A 25,014-nucleotide genomic window follows, 5' to 3' on the forward strand; every position below is an offset into this window, starting at 1 on the left:
ACACACTATAGTGTATAATAGTAAACTTACAGCACACATGAATAGCACTATAGTGATTCTTGAACCCTAAAATAATGCTTCTTACCTATCAAAATTTTCGTTTATATAAATTGCGTGTTTCCATGGGACTTCATGAATAATAACTTAATGTTTTAAAATACTGTTATTGGCACTGTAAGGCCTATTGTTGTAAAACTGTAATGCATATTGTATTATTTTGTAAATGACTGTTTGTTGCCATAAATAAATAAATAAAGTATGGATGTATATAATTAGATACATGTATTAAATTAAAATATTTTTATTTTTATCTTAATGTCAGTTATTTTTTTACATACAACGTCATCCAATGAATTAGATGTGTGAGAAAATAACATACCAAATTTTTTTTTTAATAACTACCTATTTTCAATAAAATTACAATTTTTTGTTCTTATTTGTGCTTTACACAAAAGTTTATAAACCCTTATATATAGATGTTAAGGCACATACCCTTTCCAATAAGTAATAATAACTAATTAAGTACGTTTTGGTCATGAAAAAAAAAACAAAATGTACCGTATAGGGTAAGGTATAAGTAACAATAAAAAAAAATAACAAATTATAAAAATAAAATGTATTACAACATTTACAACATAATTACAGTATAGTTTATCGTAATATTATGTACAATAACATTTATTAGTGTTTCCTATTTGTTTAATTGTTGATTAACGACTTTACATCTATCCGCAGCCGCCTTCACTGCGCCGATGACGGCCGCTCGGAAACCTGTAGAAAAAAATAAAAATAATAAATAAATGCACGACGATAACAAAAGTGTGCATGTTACTTATTTTTATGTAACAAATAGCAAACGAGTACGTCGATAGAAACATTTTCATTAGTAATTTATTTAAACTTTAATTTGCCCGCATTGCCACCCCATTATAGATAACTTACCATTCTGTTCCAAATGGTATGTGCCTTCCGCAGTAGACCCAGCGGGGCTGGTGACGTTGTCCTTCAACACTGCCGGGTGTCCTCCAGCCTTCAGCATAGACGCAGCGCCGAGGGTGGTCTGTGCTGCCAGTCGTAGAGCCAGGTCGCGGGGCAGCCCGCATCTAACACCGCCGTCAGCTAGAGATTCTATCAGCATGTAAATCTGAAAATGACCAACGGAGTTCGTTATATTTTTTTTATAAGACGAAAATGAAATGACGTCCCAGTCAGTGCTGGCAAATGCTGGAGCGGTGTCAGTGAGAAATGATAAACGAGAATGAATCAGATCAATTGGCCCATTGTAACGGATTTGCTACGAAACAATTACGACAGTTGTCAGAGGAACCACGAAGAGGTCCATTTGATATATATGGGTATATTACTGATAAAACTGAAAACATCACCAAAGTCTAATTGCGGTTGCCAACCCGACTGCCAAGCGTGACAACTACTGGCAAAACCTCAAATTATGGAAAAGGACTATATTCTGCAGCAGACAGTATATGGGTATATTGCTAATAAAACTGAAAACATCACCAAAGTCTAACTGCGGTTGCCAACCCGCCTGCTAAACGTGGCAGCTACTAGCAAAACCCTCTTATGGAGGAAGCCTATGTTCAGCAGCAGATAGCTAACGGCTGATATGATGATGATAATTCTGATGCTAATATGGCTGCTAGATCCGATTATTAACTCATCCAACTACCATTATACTCCTCATAACCAATTATACAATACTTTTTTTTATAGGTGATAATGAAATAGTACCCCACCCGCGCTATCGGTATACGCTGATAGGGCACCAGTGAAGGATGATAGACGAGGATGAAACAGGTCAGTTAGCCCATCGTGACGAATTCAACGAGAATTGCTCACGATGGTTTCCAGGGGGAATTACGCGGAGGTTGACCTGATAGCAATGGGGCTGTCAAACTCCATTGCTAACAATCCCTTCTCCCAATTATACAGTACTAGGTAAACCCAGCCAATGTGCTCGCTTGAATCTTTACATAAAATGTCCTATATGCTATGTTTAATAGGTTTTATTTAAAATGGTAACAAACCTCCATCTATACATCCTTCCAAACTTTCGCATTTATAATACTAATAGAGATAAAGGGAACTAAACGGTCGAAAGATTGGTAGCAGCGTTCCTCTTAAAAATCACCATAAGCCTAACTACGGTTGCCAACCGATGACATGATATTATGGTACCCATTACTATTAACTGTGTACGATTCGTATCATTTCATGTTGCTATTGATATTTTCATCAACTAAAATACCAAATTGTTTTTGAATAACATCAACCATTAGTATGAAATGCGATTTTAATTGAAAAGAATTAAGAACTAGAAGACTCATACTACAAAATGAAATAGATGGAATAATTAAGCACACTCTGTGACATTCATGAATGGCAATGCATAATGACTCCATAGGTCATAGTGTACTTTAGTGTGTTCACTTCAATTGTTAAAGTGTGAAACCTCATCATCATTTCCCATCAAGTGGAACGTTTTTATTAGCTTCTTTCTTTAGAATGTAAGAACTTACGTAAGCAGGCCCACTGCCACTCAAAGCAGTGACTGCATCCATCTGGTACTCAGGCACCTCGTCGCAGGTACCGACCGCTCTGAACAACTCCGCTGTCAGCTTGGCGTCGTCGGCAGTAGCTCTTGAGCCTCTACTCAGGGCTGCAGCGCCCTCCTTTACTAGGGATGGTGTGTTTGGCATTACCCGGATAACCCTAGCTTCGGCTGGTAGAGCCTGGAAATTACATGAATGCATGATTTAATGATGGAGAAGAGTAATTTAAAGTTGCGTCTGGTTAAGATTTGACAGTAATAAAAATAAAATCCATTTAAAACTAAACTCTACTGAACCGATTATTGAGTTTATCTTTACATTGTATAGTTTTATTTAAGCTTTTCGAAGGTTGACTATAAGAGATCCCTCTATGAGATAAGTCTGCCATCGTATAAGAAATGTATTATGTACAAATTTTTTTATTTGTAAATATATATATATATATATATATATATATATATATATATATATATATATATATATATATATATATATATATATATATATATATATATATATATATATATATATATATCATATATATATATATATATATATTTTATGTTTGTTACCTTATAACTTCGTCAGAAAATATTTTTTATCTAAAAGGATATATTTCCAGATTGGACTCATAATAGAAATTTTATTAAAATCTGTAACTTAGTTTTGAAAAAAAAATAACTGGTATTACCAAAAGTGAAGTTGTTTTTTTTTCTGTGAAACACAATCTTGATTTATGACAATATTGAACTTAACTTCAGAACTGTTATACAAATAAGAATATATATGCATACATTAGTTTGATTTTCGAAACACTCGTTTCTTTTTTTTATATTTTTTTTTTTTTTTTGTAAATAGATTCACATACCTTTTCTATAGTAGCAGTGGATACACCCATGGCCACAGAAATGAAGAGTTTGTTCTTAGAAGACGATAGATCCTTCACCTCAAGGAGAGCTGGTGTCACGACATCTGGTTTCACGGACACGATCACCACTTCGGATCTTTCCACAACTGGCTTATTTTCAAATAAAGCCGTTGCACCTAAACCCTGGAAAATTACAAAAAAGTTTTTTTATTTTCTAGACTAGTAAACTCGGAACGTAGCCGTGTGGTCCCAGTATAGAATAGGCCACTCCTACCTTTAACGTGGGTGTCGTAAGAGGCGAATAAGGTAGGGTGAGGGGTGGGCAGTAGCGTTTCTTTGAAAACATCTCTAAAGTCTAACTGCGGTTGCCAATCCGCCTACCAAGCATGGTAGGGGGAAAGGGAATGTTAGTAATGGAGACTGAGAATACCATTGCTAGCAATATACCCAACCAGGTCGACCTCCTCGCGGTTCCCCCTGGAAACTATCATGGTTAATTTCTGATAAATTTATCATGATGGGCTAACTGGCCTGTTTTCATTTTCATCTATCACCCTTCACTGGTGGTCCACCGGCGTATCCTGTTAGCGCAGGCGGAGTTTCATTTTCACCCATAAAAAAAAAAACCAAGCATGGTAACTACTGGTAAAACCCTCCAAGAGGGAGGCTTATGTTCAGCAGTGGACAAGTAAAAGCTGATATGATGATGATGATGATGAAACTCGGAACATACTGACTCACTAAAAGTGAAAATGTATGATTCTCTAATGATAGTTTACAGACGTGCATTTTTACAGACCAATCAGTGACAAGAAGCCATTTGTAAAGTTTCATTTACACTATGCTTAATTAGATAAAATACTAAAATTATTATGATACAGAAATCATTTTTAAACAGCCCTTTAGATCTTAATATGGTATATATAATAGCATGACTGTGTACATAAGTATGTATATAAGTATTGGTAGCTCATTTGTTTACTACAATATTTGTTCATAAGCAGTATTACAGCATGAATGAACAAAGGGACCTCTTTATATATAATAGTAAAAATGTGAAGCTTATTTAAAAGCAATTTTAAAGGGTCACAATTGGGTTGTATTTTGTCTTCATAACATATATTACTTTTTCAACGATATATACATAGTATATATATATATATATATATATATATATATATATATATATATATATATATATATATATATATATATATATATATATATATATATATATATATATATATATATATATATATATGGGCTGTTTTTTTACATTCGTTTGGATCGATATATGGATACTTCTCTGTTAATCTTAATGTTAATTTTTTCATTACTAAATTTCGACTCTGCATTAAATTATTATTTAGTACATATTCATTTTTCATTAATAGATTCGACAAAATTACTTGACATTAGCTTAACATTACTATATTCTAAACAACAGTAATTATACTACATAACGTAATTAGAGTGAGATAAATAACATCTTTTATCACAGCAACCTGACACAAACTACTACAAAGTCAAGGTGGCATGACGCAAATTTATTATTACATTCCGTGCTCACGAGTATAGGTTTCAACTTTATCGACTCCATAAATATTGTTATCATCATCATAGTTTGAATAAAATAATCTCGTCGAAAAACGTGATGAGTGATGATTGATGAATGGCACGAGGTCCAGCGATAAGAGAGCACCTCGTGAGTTCAGACAAATTAATGAATTAATTACTGTCATAATACGCAATAAAATATCCTATAATGACATATGGCGTCCTGTATGAACTGTACTTATACCAACCACTATCGTACTTATAGTAGACGGTAAGCTTATACCATAATATTATATTATCTGTGCTTATACAAACCATTGGATATGAATATTGACTTCACACTTCGCTGGTTATTACCAATATTTACAAATAAATACATTTTAGGTTATAAAATTCATTTATATTGTAGAAGTTATTATTTATAAACCATTTATTCAGTTTCAATTTAAAATAATTTAATGGCAATTCTCTTATTTTTTTTTTCGGTATTTCATTATAAATTCGAATAGTCATTACTCTGCAATATTATAGGTGCAATGCTGTCCTACAGGTGGGTAAGAATTGCTTATGACGTAGAGTAACAGTTTATATAGGCTTTAAATATGCTTTTTTGTGGTTTACCTTAAATGCTTCTGCGCTTGCCACGTCAGATGGATGACAGCTGGCTGTGATTTCATCGGGTTTTGCCAATCCTAAAAATAATAATATTAATATTTACTACTTTCTCGTTAAAAATAATAGCATACATTCATTACGATCGTAGCCGTTAACTGTCCACTGCTGAACATAGGCATCCCCCTTGGAGGTTTTACTAGTAGCTGACATACTTAGCAGGTAGGTTGACAACAGCAGTTAGCCTTTAGTGATATTATATTATAAGAAGGACGCTGCTGCCCATTCCTCGATCATTAAATCTCTTAGTCGCCATCCACGGGAAAGAAAGTGGTGGCCCATTCTACGCCGGGATCACACGGCGATATATCACGATGGATTTTGGTTTAATCCGATTATTTGATCGTAGGAATCCTATTACCAGTCTGCTACTTTAGACCAGATATTCCTTCTCACAAAAGTCCACAGTCAAAAAATTTTAAGAAGCACTGGTGGCATTTTATTCATTTTATTTTTTCACACATTATCTGAAGCATTTGAAAAAAAATAAAAACTGCCGTTAACTGAATCGATGACCACATAATATTTTAATTCTTTCTAAATAGGGCCTCCCCGGCCTATGTTTAGCAGTGGACTGATACTGAACATAGGCCTATTTAGCGGGAGGTTTTGCCAATAGTTGCCACGCTTGCCAGGCGCGTGGTAACCACAGTAAGGCCTTTGGTGAAGTTTTTATGACGCTGCTGCCCATCCTTCTATCATTAAGTTCTCTTAGTCGCCTCTTATAGCACCTTAAGATGTCGCCATACTATCTATTAATTACAAATTTTTATGGTTTGCAAATTTTTTTTCCATAAATATAGGGACTGGTAATTTATCGTTCTAAATAGGTACGTTATGTATAAAAGATTTTTTTATGCAATTTGGAATGGCAAATAAGCTTGACGGCCTACTTGATGGGAAGTGGTAACCATCACCTAGACATGAACTATAGACGTAACAGTATATGAGTATACTGTGTCACTCATGATATCCTTCATGTGTTGCCATTTCTGAGGAATAAGATGTTGTGCCTTTGTACTCTGAAATTTCACTGCCATATCCCACCCTTCAAACCGAAACAGCCATGCCGATACCTTTGCTTCATGGCAGAATTGGACAGAGGTACCCCAGCAGATGACTTTTGTACAAAGGCTCCCTCTGGTGAAATCTTTCTAATTTCTATATATTTACCAGCAGAAATGAATCCATTAGCCAAAGCGAAGGCCAATTTGCCGCCACCAATGAATCCGATCTTCATGGCTTCACTTAATGATGCTGAAAATAATCATCAAATTAATTATTTTTTCAGTATTTTATTGAAATAGGTGTTATATTGTGGAAATCCATATTACTGGTTAACTATATTATGGTTGGTTTTTTTGGTTCAATGTTGGTAGTAAGACACATACTAATGGTAGTTAAACAAAATAATTCTGATTAAATAACCAGTGATTATTTTTTTGTATTAATTTAATGAAACTTAACAAATTTCTCTCGAAACTCAAAATAATTTTTAAACGTTTTCAAACAAAACACGCGAACAAATGACCGATTTAGAATAAGTTATTAAAATATTAATTTCTGACTTCGATTACAGAACGATACTCGTTCTGTAATCGAATTGATACTGTTTATTACTTTTTTTTTTCGGATACTAAAATCACTCTATTTATGTACATTATTAGGTAATTATCTTTGGCTGGTATCATTTGTGATAACAATAAAAAATTTATGATTTTATAACAAACAACGAATAACTGATAAGATTTATTTATAGTACAATTAATATATTCAATATCTTTGTTATGTTTTAAAGAAAAATATCTAATTAAGTAGAAGTAGGTAAGTATATATTAGGAAACTTACATAATTTAGCGTAATTTAGCGGGCTATTTACGTCGAGCGTCCGGCGAGTTTGAAAGACAACTGGGAAAAATTGACTACAGCTCTTATCTTTGTTATCAGTAGTGTAACTAATACGCCTTTTTACTAAGTATAAGCGCTTTCATACATATGAGATCGATGCAATAGCGGAAAATGTATTGTGACGTAAACGACAGATCTATAGAAATATACAATAGTTACCTGCAATTATGTACGTGTGGATTTAGGAAGTGAATTCCAAAGAAATAAATCCAAAGATTTTAAGTTCAACAGATATCGCTTAATTGCAATTTTATTACAAATACCTATATAGATAATATACCGTAATTAACGTCCCTTGTAAGTCATGATAGAGGCCTTCGTGTATGATGATCAATCAATCTGGCCATCTCATGTCCCGCTGATCAGTAGTACGGGCGAGGTAGGGGCCTCGGGGCGTACCCCTTTGCCCCGGCTTCTACTCCGGAGGCAACAACCTCCAGGTCACTTGCTTTTAAGACCGACATACACGGGTGGTCTGTGTATGTCGGCGTGGCGTCTAATGTATGACGAAGGTGATCTAGAAATTCTAGAGAGCACTAGAGGGCGCTGCTGGAATAATTTCGTCATCATATAGAGTCGACTTTTTGAGAATTCAGCACCTACACATAAGAAGAGAATCTCAAAATAAAACCAAAAAAAAAATAACCCCTTACACTTAATAAAACTTTATAGCAGGTTGTTTTGTTAGCGTGAATATTGTGGACTAGTCTAGAATATTCCTCTGATATTTAGGACACATATAACCTACTATTTCTGAGAAGACTTGTGCTTAACAATAAGAGCTATTGTTTCTTTAACCGACTTTAAAAACAAGGAGGTTCTTAATTCGGTTTTATTTTGTTTTTTTTTTATGTTTATTACTTCATAACTCCATTAGTTGTAAACCGATTAGGAAAATGCTTTTTAATCTAAAAGGCTATACTTACAGATTAGACCCATAAAAAAATTATTAAAATCGATTAAGTTATTTAGTTTCTAAACCAAAACAACTGGTTTTTGCCACAAATTGAAGTCGTTTTTTTTATTATAATATTAAATTATTAAAAAACGTAGAACATTTTAATATATTATTATGTATATGCACGTTGTATATCCACTTTATGCATATTCCGATAGCTCACCATTTGCCTGTGTAGCCTTGTTGCCAATCTAAGTAATAAGTGCTAATAGGACAGTGCAGTATCTACATGACACATTCATTTAATACTGCACGCATTCCAAATATAACTTATATGCATATCACTGCAGATGCAATGCAATGCAATGAATGACAATAGTTTTTTATTAGATGTTACAAGATATGGGTACTGTGAGAAAAAAAACAATAAGTAATTATTAAAAAAAAAAAAAACAGTCCTTTCAATTATGACTAACTATTGAAATACCAGATTTTAATTGTCCATTTTTTCTTATTACGGTCCAAATTGTCCTGTCTCTAATGTTAGAGCAAAAAATATACGTTTATAAATTTTTATAAAAATCTGTTGACCGATTTCGGAGATTTTTTTTTTTTATACAACTTAGAATGGCAAACAAGCTGACGGCCCACCTGATGGAAAGTGGTAACCGTCGCCTATAGACATGAGCAGTACCATGGACATAACAGAGTATACTGTTTCGCCCATGATACCCTCCATGCGTTGCCATTCCTAAGGACTCAGGTGTTATTCCTCTGTACCCAGTAAATTCACGCCATATCCCACCCTTCAAACCGAAACACAGCCATGCAAACATAACTGCTTCACGGTTGAAACACGAATGGGACAGAGGTACCCAAGCAATCGACTTTTGTACAAAGTCTCCCTCTGGTGTAAAATTATTATTATGGAGATTATTGTGATGGAACATCATGACACGGTTTTATATATTAAGATTATAGTAAATAATTAAATTGTGTTCCACAAAAAAAAAAAAAAACTTCAGTTGTGACAGCTATTAACCTGTTATTTTGATAGATACATTAATTTGCCAGAACTTTGTTTTTACAGATTTTGATTTTTAGTGTCGTCTTATAGTCTTCTAAAGCATGCAAATTCATTGATAGGTAGCTACAAGTTACTCATATTTCTTGTATTTATACTTAACTATTTTAACATAACGTCAATTATATAATAATATAATGACAGCAGTATGTTAAAAAGTTTATTGAAATTGTATTGAAGTACGATAAAAAATCAGAAATTGATTTAAAACGCAAAACTACTAAACCGATTGTGATAAAATTTCTATGGGACCAATCTGTTAGTATTTCAGATAAAAAATAATTTTCCAAATAGGTTTAAAACTCACGAAGTTATGAGGTAACGAACATTAAAAAAATCTTACAACCGAATTGAGAAACACCTTCTTTTTTAAGTCAGTTGAAATGTATGACAAAATAAAATAATTGACAACGAAATAATTTCTTTTCATTTAATTAATTTATTATTGTCTATTAATGGAAATTACAATCGTGTTCTTTGTTTTACAACGTATACACAAGCAGTCCTTGAACGGTCTGCATCTAAATGCACTGTGTATATTAACATAACATTACGTTGCATATAAATTTGTTTTGTGCTTAGTGATCCAACGTTGTTTATCCTAGGCAGAGATTATAAACTTTACTACGCTTGTAAAATAATAAAAATAAGTGTCACACATTCACACACAATTTACCGGTCCTTAGAGGAGTTAGACAATAAAAATCTTAGGGCATTGACCCAGACCACCAAACTTAAGTCAATTCAAAAAAGCTCGTTTCCAAAACGGGCGCAATCGGAAAACAAATAGGGTACCTCGTCTAGTCAAAGCAACGTGCAGACCACTGCGCCACGAAGGTCGTCAAATATTCATATATGTATACTCTTTTATAAGTTTTAAAATTTCTTTTAAAACATATTTTTAGATATATTATTAAATACTTAATTTTTTTGCTAATTATGACTTACTTTACTAAGTCAATTTTAATAACTTTTATAATTAATACGTAGTAGTCACTTTCACGTTAATTTCAAATTAATTCCATCCAGTTTGATTATGGTAAAAATGAAGCGATTTTTTTAATGGATTTAAAAATTAAATAGAAACTTCGAGTGAGTTGTCGGTTTATGCTGGTGATCGCTTTAATTGTTCATTCCTGACGAAATTACTAGAAACTAATCACCATAATTTTCAGAAGCAACCGCAAAAAGGTCAACTTTACAGGGTATATTTTTTTAAGGGTGAAAGTAAAACGGTAACTCTGCCTGCGCTATTGGTATAAACTGACGAGGCACTAGTGAGGAATGATAGATGAGGATGAAGTCAGTTGGCCTATTGTGAGGAATTCAACAATTTTTTTTATCACCATGAAGATTTTGTAGAAGTTGACCTGATTCTAACAGTCCTATGGCTAGCATAAATTTTCGGCATAGACTGGACCACTCGATGTTTCCCCGTAGGTATCATAAGAGGCGGCTAAGAGAACTTAATGATCATTAAGTTAAGACGGATGGGATCCGGATTCCTCTTAAAACAATACCAAAGGCAATTGCGATTGCCAATCTGCCTGTCAAGCGTGGCAATTACATTTATTACAACAATTACTTAGGCCTTCTCCTATAGGGCCTAATAAGGCCTAAGTTCAGCAGTGGACAGTTAACGGTCGATATAATGATTGCTAGCAATAGAGCTGCTAGATCCTATTACTAATAATCCCTTTCCCCTCAACAGGGTATATTACTACTATTAAAATACTGTTAAATTTTTTTTGTTATACAACTTAGAATGGCAAACAAGCTGACGGCCCACCTGATGAAAAGTGCGGTCGCCTATAGACATGAGAAGTACCATGGATATAACAGAGTATACTGTTTCGCCCATGATACCCCCCATGCGTTGCCATTCCTGAGGAATCAGGTGTTATTTCTCTGTAGCCTGTAAATTCACCACCATATCCTACCCTTCAAACCGAAACACAGCCATGCAACCACAACTGCTCAGGAATGGCAACGCATGGGGGGTATCATGGGCGTAACAATATACTCTGTTATGTGCATGGTACTGCTCATGTCTATAGGCGACGGTTATCACTTTCCATCAGGTGGGCCGTCAGCTTGTTTGCCATTCTAAGTTGTATAAAAAAATAATAAAATATCTATGCGGGGACCACACAGCAACTTTTACGGCTTTATTCTACAGTGATGACTAATTAAAAATATAAGTGCCTATGGGTAATAAAGTTGTTTATAACAGTTATATAATTACAGTTTTTTTTTTATCTTATAAATATCATTCCGTATCCACATTTGTACTAAATAAACATAAGCAAAGCAATTAATTGTTTAGCTACTATTTACAAATTCTTACTAGAATTTGTAGCGGCGTCGAGATAAGTAAAATAAAATAGGTAGGTATCTACTTAGCTCGCTTGTGTTTATTTTGCACTACTTAAAAACCGCGGTGGTGCTCGAGGAAATCCAGATTAATGTTATAAATGCAAGAGTTTATGATTGATTTTTATTATTTCATTCCTGTTTTCACGAGAGTGACGAATTATTATTATTGTCATATCAGAGATTAACTGTCCACTTGGGGGGTTTTGCGATTAGTTGCCATGCTTGGCAAATGGGTTGGCAACCGCAGTTAGGCTTTGGCGATGTTTTAAGAGGGACGCTGCTGCTCATCCCTCGAGCATTAAATTTCTTTAGTTGCCTTTTAGGACACCCACGGGAAAGGAAGGCGGCCCTTAAAATCCTCCTTATGGGGGTGGCTATGTTCAGCAGTGGACGGTTAACAGCCGATACAACATCCTGTACAACCACCATATTTTTTTTAATGGGTGATAATGGCATGGTAACCCCGTCTGCGCTATCGGTATACACTGACGGGGTACCAGTGACAGATGACTGATGAGGATGAAAGCAGGTCAATTAGCCCATCCCAAGGACTTCAACTAGAATTAGTCACGATGGTTTTCAGGGGGAACCACGTGGAGGTCAACCTGACAGGGTATATTGCAGGCTATATAATGGCGCTACTAATCCCCATTACTAACAATCCCTTCTCCTCCTTCCACAACCACCATATTATGACGAATTCATCAGAAATTAATAAGGAAATAATAATAAGAGTGCTACAATCACACCAAATGTCTGGTTCTTAGGCTATGCACTGTTATGGGAAACCAGGACAAGAACATTTAGGACGATACCCAGAACATCCAGACCCGAACACCCAGTCAATTCAAAAAAATGGTTTAATAAAAAGGAGATACGACAGCATGTAGGTCGAATTGACAATGAGGTTGTGAGATTCGTTGCTAACCATTCCCACCCGTTGAACAAATCTTATTTACAAACAGTTCCAAAATTGTATAACATTCTTTCTAAGAAACATGATTATGTTCATGTGAACACGAAAAAACTTAAGGTGTATTTTTTTATATATACATGCATCATTTATTCTCTATAATAGTATCTGTATGAGAACTAATGTTATTAAATATATAACAATAATTTGTTATATATTAATATTATTATATAAGCTGATTTTCCCATTATTATTTAGTAATCGTGGCCTTTATATTTATATTTACAACCGATTGTTTTTACAAAAAAAATTATAATTTATGCACTACTTCCATGAGTAATAATTTTCTTCACGAGTCAACAACTTATATAAATATGCTTTTTTGTGACAATAATGCACTTAATATAAAAGTAGCTTAAATAAAAAATAGACTAAAATAAAGTATTAGATAGATAGATAGATAGATAGATAAACACTTTATTTGAGCCATTTATGACTCACGTAAATTAATAAATAAATTTATACAATCTGATTATTTACATTTTTTCAAATATAAAACAAAAGATGAATATTGGAGATATGTTTTCACCAAGTGTGTCGCAGTGACCCAAAATTATATTATTAATTATCGTGCTAAGGTATACCTTTTAACATTCTCGAATCTTGAAAATGCCCTCTTCTAAATGAAGAGACGGGACTTTATATTTTATATATATATATTAAAAATTAATTTAATTAACTTCTATTAATATTAATAAATCACTAATGTTCGTTATAATCACAATGTAATATATCACAAAAAATATTGAATAAATTTACAATAAATCACACAAATTCTTTGTTCCCACTGTGTATTGTACTTTTGTTCTAACTTTATGTCCTATAACACGAACAATTTGTTTATAATTATTATAAACTAGTTAGAAACGTGTTTATCAATTGAACTGTTAATGCGTTACTGGACCTACACAGTCCATAGTACACATACAACGAGTACTGATAGGGGAAAAATACGATACAATTATAATAATACCATAAGGAAATTATATGTTTATTTTTAGTAGGGAATATTCGTTTCCCAAAGGATACTATTCAATTATAAGTTTACATGAGTTGATTTTTTATTTACTTATTATATTTAAAGGCCAATTTTATCCTAATTTACGTAACAATAGCCACGGCATACTGCTAAATTTATATTTATCAAGATATTCCATGTATTAGATACTTAGATTTTTTAATTATAGCTAACGTAACATATATGTGATAAAAGCAGTGATAAAAATAAAAGAAAATTGCCCCGAAATTGAGCAAATGCATAATACCTACATGAATACTATGCATTGGAAACTAAATTTTCATTATTTTTTATTCTTGTGTACGTTTTAACTGTTAATCTAAAGTAGCGTTTTTTTTAATCTTTTTCATGACGTAACTCCTCCCAATAGGAAAAAAATATTTCGCTATCCACGACTTCCTTTTTTGTTAATTTGTGTTAATATACAAATGTTTTAATTATTCTTAATAAATCTATCTTTATAACTTTGTTATTTTTTTTACTGAGGTAGTTTTCCTGACCCCTCTATAGACGCTTCGCAACCCCTATGGGGTCGCGACCCACACATGGAAAAATATCGCTCTAAAGAAATACTCAGTTATTTTCCCCAACTGTACAAATATCAGTACTTGCCTGATAAAACGCGTTATCTGTCCAGCACGGGCCCATGTAAATAGTGTGAGGATCATTCGTATTTAGTATTAATATTGATATTTGACTGTTACGAAACATATCCAAAAATACCTAACAGTGTTATAAAATATTCAGAATAGAATAAATTCACTAGATCTCTTCTAGATAATTTAGAGACACTAAAGCTGAAATGGCCATACATACACACATAATTGTCACGCCTATCTCCTATTGGGGTAGGCAGAAACAATGGAATGCCAAACGCTCCGATTGGGGGGAAAGGGTTTGTTAGTTAGGTTAGTCCCCAATGCTATCAATATACTCTATCAGGTTCCCTCTGGAAACCATCGAGACTATTTTATCGTTAAATTTGTCACGATGGGCTAACTGACCTGCCTTTTTATTCTCAACAATCATATCCCACTGGTACCCTACTAGTGTACAACAATAGCCAGGCCTCGCCTGCGGTACCTTACCATTCCATTATCATCCATTAAAAAAAACGTTTCGATTCGGGGGGAGAAGGGTTTTTTTATACAACTTAGAATGGCCAACCAGCTGACGGCCCACTTGATGGAAAGTGGTAACCGTCGCCTATAGACATGAGCAGTACCATGGACATAACAGAGTATACTGTTTTGCCCATGATACCCCTCATGCGTTGCCATTTACCTTTATTATATTTAGTTACCTCTGTACCTAGGCTATGTTCATTCCGAAACACAGCCATGCAAACACAACTGTTTCACGGTTGAAACACGAATGGGACAGAGGTACCCAAGCAATCGACTTTTGTACAAAGTCTCCCTCTGTTAATAATGAAGATTAGCAATTCCATTGCTAGCAATATATATATCATGACTTATTTATATTTAAATTCATCACGATGGACCAACTGACCTGTTTCATCATTATCCATGATCCCTCACTGGTACCTCTCTAGTTTATACTAATAGTGCAGGCGGAGTAACCATTCCATTATCATCTTTTAAAAAAAATCTATCACAAATTTCAATTACAATCTGAAACATTTATATGTTTCAGTTTTTGTGTGACTACGTACTAATTATCAATACCAATAATAATGTGCACTACCAGTCTCATTTTAGCAATATGCCCAAAAAGGTCAACCTCCACGTAGTCCCCCCTGAAAACCATCGTGCTGAATTTCAAGTAAATTCATCACGATGGGCTAATTGACCTGCTTTTTCATTCTCACCTATCATCTCTCAATGGTGCCCCCCCCCAGTGTATACCGATAGCGCAGGCGGGTTTACCATTCCATTATCATTCATAAAAAAAAAAAAAAATATTAGAATACATACACAGCTATAAACTGTGATAAAATTATTATAAATCGAATGAGATTAATTTATACAGAAGTATCACGGCTAGCGCTCATAAGTACCTTGTATTTTTGTTGATAAATATTGGACTTTACTCAAAATACTTAACGATGTTTTTAATTGTTATAATAAAAAAAAAATGATAATCATCTATTTTATAGAAGCGTTATTACAATGAGATTTCTGTAAAACAATGTAATGTAATTGTAAAATATGCTATATTTAATTTAGGAATTTTATTTTTTATTCCTAGTTGAATAGAGAATATTGGTTGTATTTATAATTTAGTAAGCATGATTTTCATACTTATACTTACTTACTAGACATTATGTACAAAAATCAGCCTCTGTTAAATATGGTCGGTATATTATATAGTTCAAAGAATAAAATTTCCGCAAGTACCATCTTTAATTTTACTAATATAATAAAAATTTTATTTAGACCATAATTATATCTACATGGAAGATTTTTAAGAAAAATTTACATGAAGTGTCTAAATAACAGCAATAGAAGCCTAAACATCTGTATATTTGTTCCCGCATAAGCCATTACTCGTTGCACCAAATTGTGTTGTGGTCTTGAAGGTTTAACTTAAAAATTGGTGCTGCATTTTGATACTTCTTCATGGTTTTCATATTTTTAAAATCCACGTGCACGAAATCGTGGCTGGAAACCTAGGCTATGAATAAAATATTCTATATTCGTAAGGAAAATTTAAATATTTTGTATATATAATTTACTATAGATGCATTACAATGATGTATAACACTTTTTCACAATTCTGAACACATCCTCGATAGTATAGTGGTCAGTATCCCCGCCTGTCACGCGGGAGACCGGGGTTCAATTCCCCGTCGGGGAGTTTCTTTTTGCATTTTTTGTTCACTTTTATATTTTATGTATTACATATTACAAAACGAATAAATGTCTTTTTATAAACTTACAATTAAGATGCATCTTTTATTTGATTGAAATCTGCTTTAATATTCCTGTACAATCGTCATGATGTTACATTGCCATCTATCGTAAATAATCGTAACTATAACAGAACGCCATCTAGGTTATCATTGGATAAATAATTTAGGTCTTTAATAATACCACCTCCTTCTGTATAGTCAAATAGTATGAAGTTTATAATTTTATACTTTTGCAAAATATTATATTATTCTATACGAATGAAAAAGATATTTACACTTTTACTATTTCTTATAAATTCGTAATTTTATCAAAGGTGTCATAAGAGGCTCAACGACAAAATGCTTTTCTTTGCCTGTCAAGTTTATTAAAAAACAAATAATAAGCTAGAGCGCGAATTTCGAATTTTATTTTCTCAATTTGTTATCATTTACCTAAAAATATCTAAAATAGATAAAATTATTTTACGATTTTATTTTAGAATGTGATCTGCACTTACCTATTGATACAATGATTGGAATTTTATTCAATTTGCTGTGCAGTTATATTCAATTTCACTATACCTACCTGGTTACTAATTCTTTTCTGATAGAATATTCTTATTTCAGATTGAATGTTTACTTACATTGAATATGCCTTGAACTTGTAAAGAAATGTAATTTTATATTCCAAAATTCACCCTCTGTTTCTTGTTTTATAGTAATTTAGCTGGCAATAATTTGGTTCCCTATGTTCGCTTTCTCCCTCCTGCCTGTAGCAGATGTTTTATTTTTCATTCGCGCTCAAGGCGTTGACTGTAGCGACGCATTACGCGTTTTTTGGCGGCTCTTGCCTTGTCTATGGGAGTGTTTCTTCGTATTGAATTTGTGAGAAAATATTTTATGTCCAGTGATTTATGAAATATTAACACAATTTTCGCATGACAGTGAATAAAGTACCTATTTGAAATGGCGTTGGAGGGTGTGAAAAGTGAAAAAAGTGAGGAAAACAACGGCAATGTGCCAGACGGCAAGGCAAACGGAATCGACAACAAATGTAAACAGGTACCGATAGTGCTCATATTTTATTTATTTTTTATTTTCTTTACTTGAAAATGCAGTTTATATAAAAATAATATAATGTCATTTAAAATTTTTTATGTTTATTTTTATTACAATAAAGCGTTTCACTGCACAGCTGTACCAATATTATTCGCGCAGCTCTATTCTGGACTCTGATGCTTGGATAGGTACTACATACAGGGAGATGACCTATTTTGGGTGTATGCGGTGTTACAGCACTGCAGATTTTTACATAATATCAATAATATCATACAATTTATCCTCTCTACATATGTAGATATCTAGTTCTTTAGTTTATTTGGATAAATATTTAAAATTGTAGTTATCTCTTCTTACTCACGGTAGAGACAACTTGCAGTTGTTGATGATTTTTGGTACTTCTGTAGTGTATAGAGAAGCAAATATTTTATATCTATATTTAGGTAGTGTGTTAAAATCTTAGGTTAAGACATTATTTTAATTTAGATATGTATGTTATTGTCTCTAAATGTCAATATCGTAGTTCTGTAGGTATAGTATTTACATAATAACTCTATCTACCTATTAAGTCACATGTTATGATATAACTAATATTATGTACCATGTATTAATATTATCTATAGGTATTTATTTTGGCATTTAAAAATTTTGATGCTTCTTACAAATATGTTATTCTTACCTACTGAATGGTAAAGGAGCTGCTACAAAACCAGTTATTTTCCCCACAAAATATCTTATGTGAGGTAGCCAGATACATGTATTAGATAGTATGTATAGGCTTATATATCAAATTTTATTACCTTATTTTTTTAATAAATTTACATAAAATATAAATTCACATTACATAATTTTCATTGTTTAGGTAAATATTATGTATATTTATTTTAGATGTAATATGAAATAGTTCTTAAATATTTATTTATAGTAATATACTTAATTTAAATTCTAGTTCACCCTTTTCCAAAGTGGGCGATAATGCCCCCTTGTGGGCACTGTAGGCCTAAAGGGGGGTGATAAGAGATCCAGAAAAAAATGGGGGTGTTGTGTAGAGACTTGGGGGGTGATTTGTTGATCTTGAAGTCATAGGTGAAAAAATGGGGCACTAAAAATAATTTATTCTCAAAGTGGACAGTAGACAAAATAAGTTTGGGAACCCTTGTTCTGGTTGAAAATTATGGATGTTACCTAAAATAGATACTTCATATTTATCTACCTATCTGAAAAGTCAAACTATTATTTACCAGTTACTAGTATTTACCAGTTTGACTTTTCAAGTAGTACTACTGAAATAGGCTAAAAATATCTATTTACAATCTGTTTTGGTCAGTGGATGCCCTTAGGTTCAGTAGAACCTAATGCAATCATGGAGGGTAACTAAGTCTTGTTTAAACAGAGATACTTTAAATAAAATTGGTAATAATTAGAATATTTAATCAATAAATTTATTTAATTTTGATTTATATTATCATTGGATGCAAATATCCAATATGGATTGTCTTATGGTCAAGTAAATTATTAGTTTGTTTACATTTTTATTAAATTTGATTAAAACAGACTAGTTTACTATTTTGACTGAAAATAGGTAGGAACTGTCCATTGACTGTTATGTACATGCATATTTCTACACTTGACTTTGGTAGTTATGGTTGCTGTAACGCCAATTAGTTGTCATCCAAAAAGAAAAAAAATACTTTATATATACTTAATTTTGTCAAGAGCAATTTGTGGTCTCTTTATTAGATTACCAATTTCAAGTTTTGTTTTTCTCCATTTTATATTTCAGTATACTTACTATGTAAACAATTTGTTAAGATATTGTTTTAATTAACATAATATTAATATGTTAATTGGCACTGACAAAAAAGTTCTGTAACAAAGAGATGACTAGTTGCCATTAATAAAAATAAGAAAAATATATATATATATATATTCATCATGGCAGCTGGTCAGTCTTGTGAAGATCATAATTCCTAGAGTCATATTTAGAGATGTTCTTTTATATTTATAAATATCTATAGTGCTTAGAGGCTAAGTGCGGAAAAGAGAGTCCAATTTACATTACATTACATTATCTGTAGTGCTTAAACTATAATTCTAAAGACAGAATCACTATAACTCTTTTTGTGAGGGGATGTGATGACACTTGTTAAAGCATTATTAATGAAGCCAATTAAATTGACCTACTCCGGTGACCTAATTATATTATGCTGTAATATGCTTGGAATCTTGGAATGGCATCATTTGACAAGTACAAAAATAAATTTAAATATTCCCTGTTCTCTGTGGTTTTCATTGTTTTGCTAAAATATAAAGAAAATAAAATTTCATACCTATGTAGTTTATTATAAATAATATTTTTAAATTATACTAAAATACCTACTTGAATTGCTTTTAAAGTAGAGATTAAGTTCAATCAATAAATACTTTTAAATTTACTTTGCTATTATAAAGGTATACATGAGATCGAAATGAAAATATTGTTATTACTCAGAATGTTTACTTAACCTTGACATTTACCATGTTTTGCTGTTTTCTAGGTCATAAATACAATACTTGCCGAGTCTATAATAGAGCCATACAATAAATGAATAAATTTTATACTTACCTCTTATGACATCATTCATAGTACTTGCCAACATTCATGACAGATCTTCATGGCATTCAAAGGTGTTCGTAATGGTAAGATAATTTAATATTTTTAAGCAATTTTCCAAAAGAAGAAGGGTCTTTATTTGTTTGAATTTTTTGCGAACATGTTACGTGATTACTTCATCAATTATGTATCGATTTTCAAAATTATTTTTGCTATAAATAGAGTTCGGTCCCGTGTTGGTGTCATATTAATTTTGTGACGTTTGATTTTGCTGTTAACAGAGTAAAAATAATTAGATGTAATAGACTAATTTGACTAAATACTTATAAATTATCTTTTATTACGAATCGATGGATGCAAATGGTGCGAAATCGTATTTTGTGGTGGAATAAAGGTGACTATTGTTTACAAATTTACCTTTTGTATTTTTTCCATTTTTCAGTTATCACATGCTGGTTCTAGAGACTCACATCATAAACGATGAAGATGCTATAATAATTTTATCTTGAGATAAAATACTGCTCTCCATATAATCTAATGGACAGTCACATACCTATGATATAGATAAATGTTTGTTTTCTTCTTAAGATACCAAGAGATAAGGTCTTTTTGCCTTAAATATTGTATCATCATAAGATACAAAAGATTCGTATACAGTCCGTTTAGACAAGACTAATTAATAGCTATATCGCTAGAAACGTTTCGGTTACCGCTCTCACGAGGAAGAACAAAACACCGGATTTTGAATGAATACTTTATTTGCATGTCGTTTCATTCTATCTCATGAACCTGTTAACGGTAACGATTTTATCAATAGATTCGCAGGGTCGCATGATAATGTTTTGTTTTCTAATATCTTTCTCAATCTAGTGCTAAATAATCCCTAATCCGTGCTAAATATTACTCGTGACTCTTTGAAACTTCTTCTATGAGTTATTTACATAAACATAAATATTTTGTGTCCATCAGACAGTATAATCCATTTATCTTATCATCCTTGTTACATCTATGATAAATTGTTTCGAATCAGAATTCCGATCCTATGTGACCAGCCCTACGTGGGAATTTCTTTGATTGAGTATTATGCAAGTAATCGGTTCACAATAGAACATCTGCTATGCATTTTTGTCGACCCTCAGCCGCATCGCTTCGCCCCAATTCGCTATTCTGCAGATTAAAATCGCGTGGCGTACAGTTGGAGTGGCCTTGTTTTCCTGCCGTCTTTTATTTAGGCATCCTCTCTCCATAGGTATATTAGATATTTTAACTACGCTTATACGTGACTCGTATTAAAATTCAGTGAAAATATCGAACAAAAATAATTTACATATGCATAATATTTTTTTTTATAGCGATAAGAGTTTTCTTTTCAACCAAATTCAAAAAGAAGGAAATTTTCAATTAATTATCTTGTATTTTTTTATATTTGTTACCTCATAACTCCATGAGTTGTAAACCGATTTGGATTTTTTTTTATTTGAAATAATATACTTACAGATTCCAAAGAATTTTTATCAAAATCGGTTGAGTACTTAGTTTTTAAATTAAAATAACTGGTTATGTCAGAATTGAAGTCAGTTTTTTATGGAACACGATCATTATTATTATTATTATTAATTATTTAAGTGAAATTATTATCTCAAAATTAAACTACTGTCCTATTAATATTATAATACAAAAGTTTCTAAGAAGGAATAGATGAATAAAGCAAAAACTACTGATAGGATTTCATTCAATGAATGGTAGAACTTATTAGTGTTTAGTAAACGGATCGATACTAACATACTACATAGGTTATTTAATGCAGTTACTGATTCACGCGAGTGCAGCCTAGATACGGCTATTTTAAAATATGATTTACAGGATCTAATATGATCTTGGAAATGAGGTGCTGATGTGTAAGTTTTATTAATAATTTCGTTGTAAAATTGTGAACGCATATAGAAAATGGAGATAAAACTGTTGAAACGATTCGATACAGAGCCTTGACAATAGTTATATTGGTAGATGGTATAATGTATGGTATCATATGATGATGGTATGGATATAATGGTAAACCTACACAGTAATCGATATGTATAGATTACAATGGAACCATAAAAAACATTGTATTTTGCATAGATTAAGAATATAAATAAATACATAAATATATTTTGCCTAAAACTAGATTTTTTTTTTGATGAAAATGGTATGGTAACCCCGCTTGCGCTAACGGAATACGCTGGCGGGGCACCAGTGAATGATGGTCGATGAGGATGAAAACAGGCCAATTAGCCCATCATGATGAATTCATCTGGAATTAATCATGATAGTTTCCAGGGGGAACCGCGCGGAGGTCGACCTGGTTGGGTATATTGCTAGCAATGGGATTCTCAGTCTTCATTACTAACAATCCCTTTCCCCCGCCTAAAATTAGATTGTACGCGGTATCGAAACTATGAAAAAAAAAAGCACCGTACAAAAATCTATCCTTAACCTGAGCGTTATACAGTGATAACATCTTAGGGTAACACGATCCTTATAAGCGTTCATTGATATTGCTATATACCTAGAAGTTCTTCGACCAAGGTCGTGGCAGGTACATGGACAGTACAGGGCGTGGTCGGCCCACCTTGCGGTTTATTCAATGGAAAAATCGTTAATCTGCCCATAATAGGGTTTTGTAAGTAATAATGACTTTCGGAGAAATACAGTGTATAATATAACTTCACTGTTTCATTGATTATTACTCTTAAATTTAAAAGAGACAGTATTTGTTACCGGCCCAACTAAATTTGGCATGTACTTAGCATTTTGCACGCGGAAGGATGTAGGTTATTTTATCCCATCATGGGAACGAAGTCACGAACACATCTAGTATTTAAATATAAACAAAATGTTTATAGATTATATCAGTTGTTTACAGTTAAAATTTTAATTGGTAAAATTTTACACAGCTCTGCTGGAGTAAATATTAGCTAACTGGCTTTTATTGAATTTATACAGTACAGTGGACATTGTATAAAATCAATTAAATTGAACAAAATTGAGAAAATCAACACAGATCCTGTCAACTGACTTAAATACAATCTAACTAGGTATCTATAATAGTAACCAGGCTACTCTACGAACATTTTTCATTAATAAAGTAAATCAGTATCATCTTCATTTTCCGCTATGGCTTTGTTTAAAACGAAAACAGCCTGGAAATTCTTGATACAAGAGAATGCTACCCTCATATCTACGAGTAGTAACAGTCATGATAATTATGATGCAGCATCTTCTCTCGACCTCCCTTAGCATAACATACCTTTCATATCGTTCTTGACTCGATCGTTTCACTTGTTATACATATAATTCACATGTTTCATACATTTATCCATTGTTTTAGTCTTCCTCTTCCCTTATGTTCATTCACGTTCAATATCATATTTTTTTTTAAAATTACTTTTACGACTTTTTAAAACCCGACCACAAGCTTGTTTACCGTTGCCAGAACTTGTCTACAATTGAAATATTCTGTAGCACCTTTGTGTATAACCATGCACAAATTAGATGGGCAACCGTCTATATAATTTAATTATATCTAGTTGTTATCCTGCGGGAACGGGATTATTAGTAATAGGGGTTTAACAGTCTCATTACTAGCAGTATACCCACTCTGGTCAACCTTTACAACTAATCAATTAATTTACTTACTAGGTTAATTCTTGTAGAAATCGTCACAATGGGCTAATTGGCCTGTTTTCATCATCACCTATCATCTCTCACTGGTACTCCGCCAGCGTATACCGATAGTGCAGATGGGGTTACTATAAAAAAAATAGTTCGACTTTAATGGAAGTGTTCTTCTTGACATTTTTTATTACTCTGACGATTTGCTATATTTTCCCAATAATACGTAAGGTCCATAAGATTCCAATACTCAATGATAGTTCCATAAATATCTGTGTAGTAAGCTTGATGTGATGTGATGTGATACGTGACATGCACACGAAAGATACATAAATAAATAAATGTTTCTCTTCGCTTAGCAAAGTTGAGAAAATTACAACTTATCAATTATAACATTTATTTTTATTATTAGAAATAAAATAAATAAGCTCACGACTATAGTCTCGAATAGGATAGTGAAGTTTGTTCCTTCGCAAATTTTTTATTCAATCGATTATAATAAAAGTTTTAAGATAGATTAGTCGTTAGAACATGGATAAATCAAGTGACGTCATCGTATAATTCAGATAATAATGTAACAAGTAGGTCAATGCAGTAAATAGTCGTTATTCAATGAATAATGTCTGCTAATTCCGAAATATCGAATTTTCCAGATCGTGTTTATTTAAAATGCTATAGTACATTTTGAGAGCCTTGAAAACCGCGTGACCTTGGAAGGGCGCTGGTGAACATGACGTAAGCATAGGGAGGGATCCCAACTCTGCCCCTTGCCGCTTGTCCAGAAAATATGGAGCTGTGAATTTCTTATGAAAATTGTTCCATTACACATGTTTCGCCGTAAAAGGGAAGGTCTATTGAATTTGGTTCTTACGTTGCGTATGATATATTTTCAACGTCGCGACGAAAAGATTATATGATTAGTGATATCGG

At 32.7% G+C, this 25,014-nt stretch overlaps 2 protein-coding genes and 1 non-coding gene across 6 annotated transcripts in view; 2 read left to right on the top strand and 1 right to left on the bottom strand.

Moving 5' to 3' along the window:
- Positions 1-601: 601 nt before the first annotated feature.
- Positions 602-13,813, bottom strand: LOC113519403 (uncharacterized). 4 transcript variants are annotated; one of them, XM_052896987.1, is made up of 7 exons: positions 13,491-13,813; positions 6,841-6,924; positions 5,617-5,687; positions 3,439-3,621; positions 2,538-2,750; positions 943-1,144; positions 602-771 (listed from the first exon to the last, which is right to left on the bottom strand). In XM_052896987.1, the coding sequence occupies exons 1-7, from the start codon at positions 13,498-13,500 to the stop codon at positions 692-694; spliced, it is 843 nt and encodes a 280-aa protein (XP_052752947.1). In that variant the 5' UTR covers positions 13,501-13,813; the 3' UTR covers positions 602-691. The 4 variants fall into 4 exon arrangements, with proteins under 4 accessions (XP_052752947.1, XP_052752948.1, XP_052752949.1 ...); XM_052896988.1 differs by lacking the exon at positions 13,491-13,813 and adding an exon at positions 7,516-7,652; XM_052896989.1 differs by lacking the exon at positions 13,491-13,813 and adding an exon at positions 7,135-7,254.
- Positions 13,814-16,672: 2,859 nt separating this feature from the next.
- On the top strand, positions 16,673-16,744 carry Trnad-guc (transfer RNA aspartic acid (anticodon GUC)). The gene has a single exon. It is a non-coding gene; the product is annotated as a tRNA-Asp (tRNA).
- Positions 16,745-17,569: 825 nt separating this feature from the next.
- The window catches only part of LOC113519395 (ankyrin-3-like), a 165,648-nt gene continuing 158,203 nt past the window's right edge, over positions 17,570-25,014 (top strand). Inside the window, exon 1 of the mRNA XM_052897124.1 lies at positions 17,570-17,840. Coding sequence (XP_052753084.1) covers positions 17,745-17,840 — 96 coding nt within the window. The 5' untranslated portion in view covers positions 17,570-17,744. The remainder of the gene's footprint in view (positions 17,841-25,014) is intronic.

This window comes from Galleria mellonella, unplaced genomic scaffold (genome assembly GCF_026898425.1).
Source record: "Galleria mellonella isolate WM207_F2 unplaced genomic scaffold, CSIRO_AGI_GalMel_v1 utg352, whole genome shotgun sequence".
Classification (NCBI taxonomy): domain Eukaryota; kingdom Metazoa; phylum Arthropoda; class Insecta; order Lepidoptera; family Pyralidae; genus Galleria; species Galleria mellonella.

Coding starts and splice junctions, on each gene's coding strand:
- LOC113519403 (XM_052896987.1), bottom strand. Junction 3,622..5,616: donor CAAGCGCAGAAGCATTTAAG/GTAAACCACAAA, acceptor GTAATTTTCCAG/GGTTTAGGTGCAACGGCTTT. Junction 772..942: donor ATACCATTTGGAACAGAATG/GTAAGTTATCTA, acceptor TTTTTTCTACAG/GTTTCCGAGCGGCCGTCATC.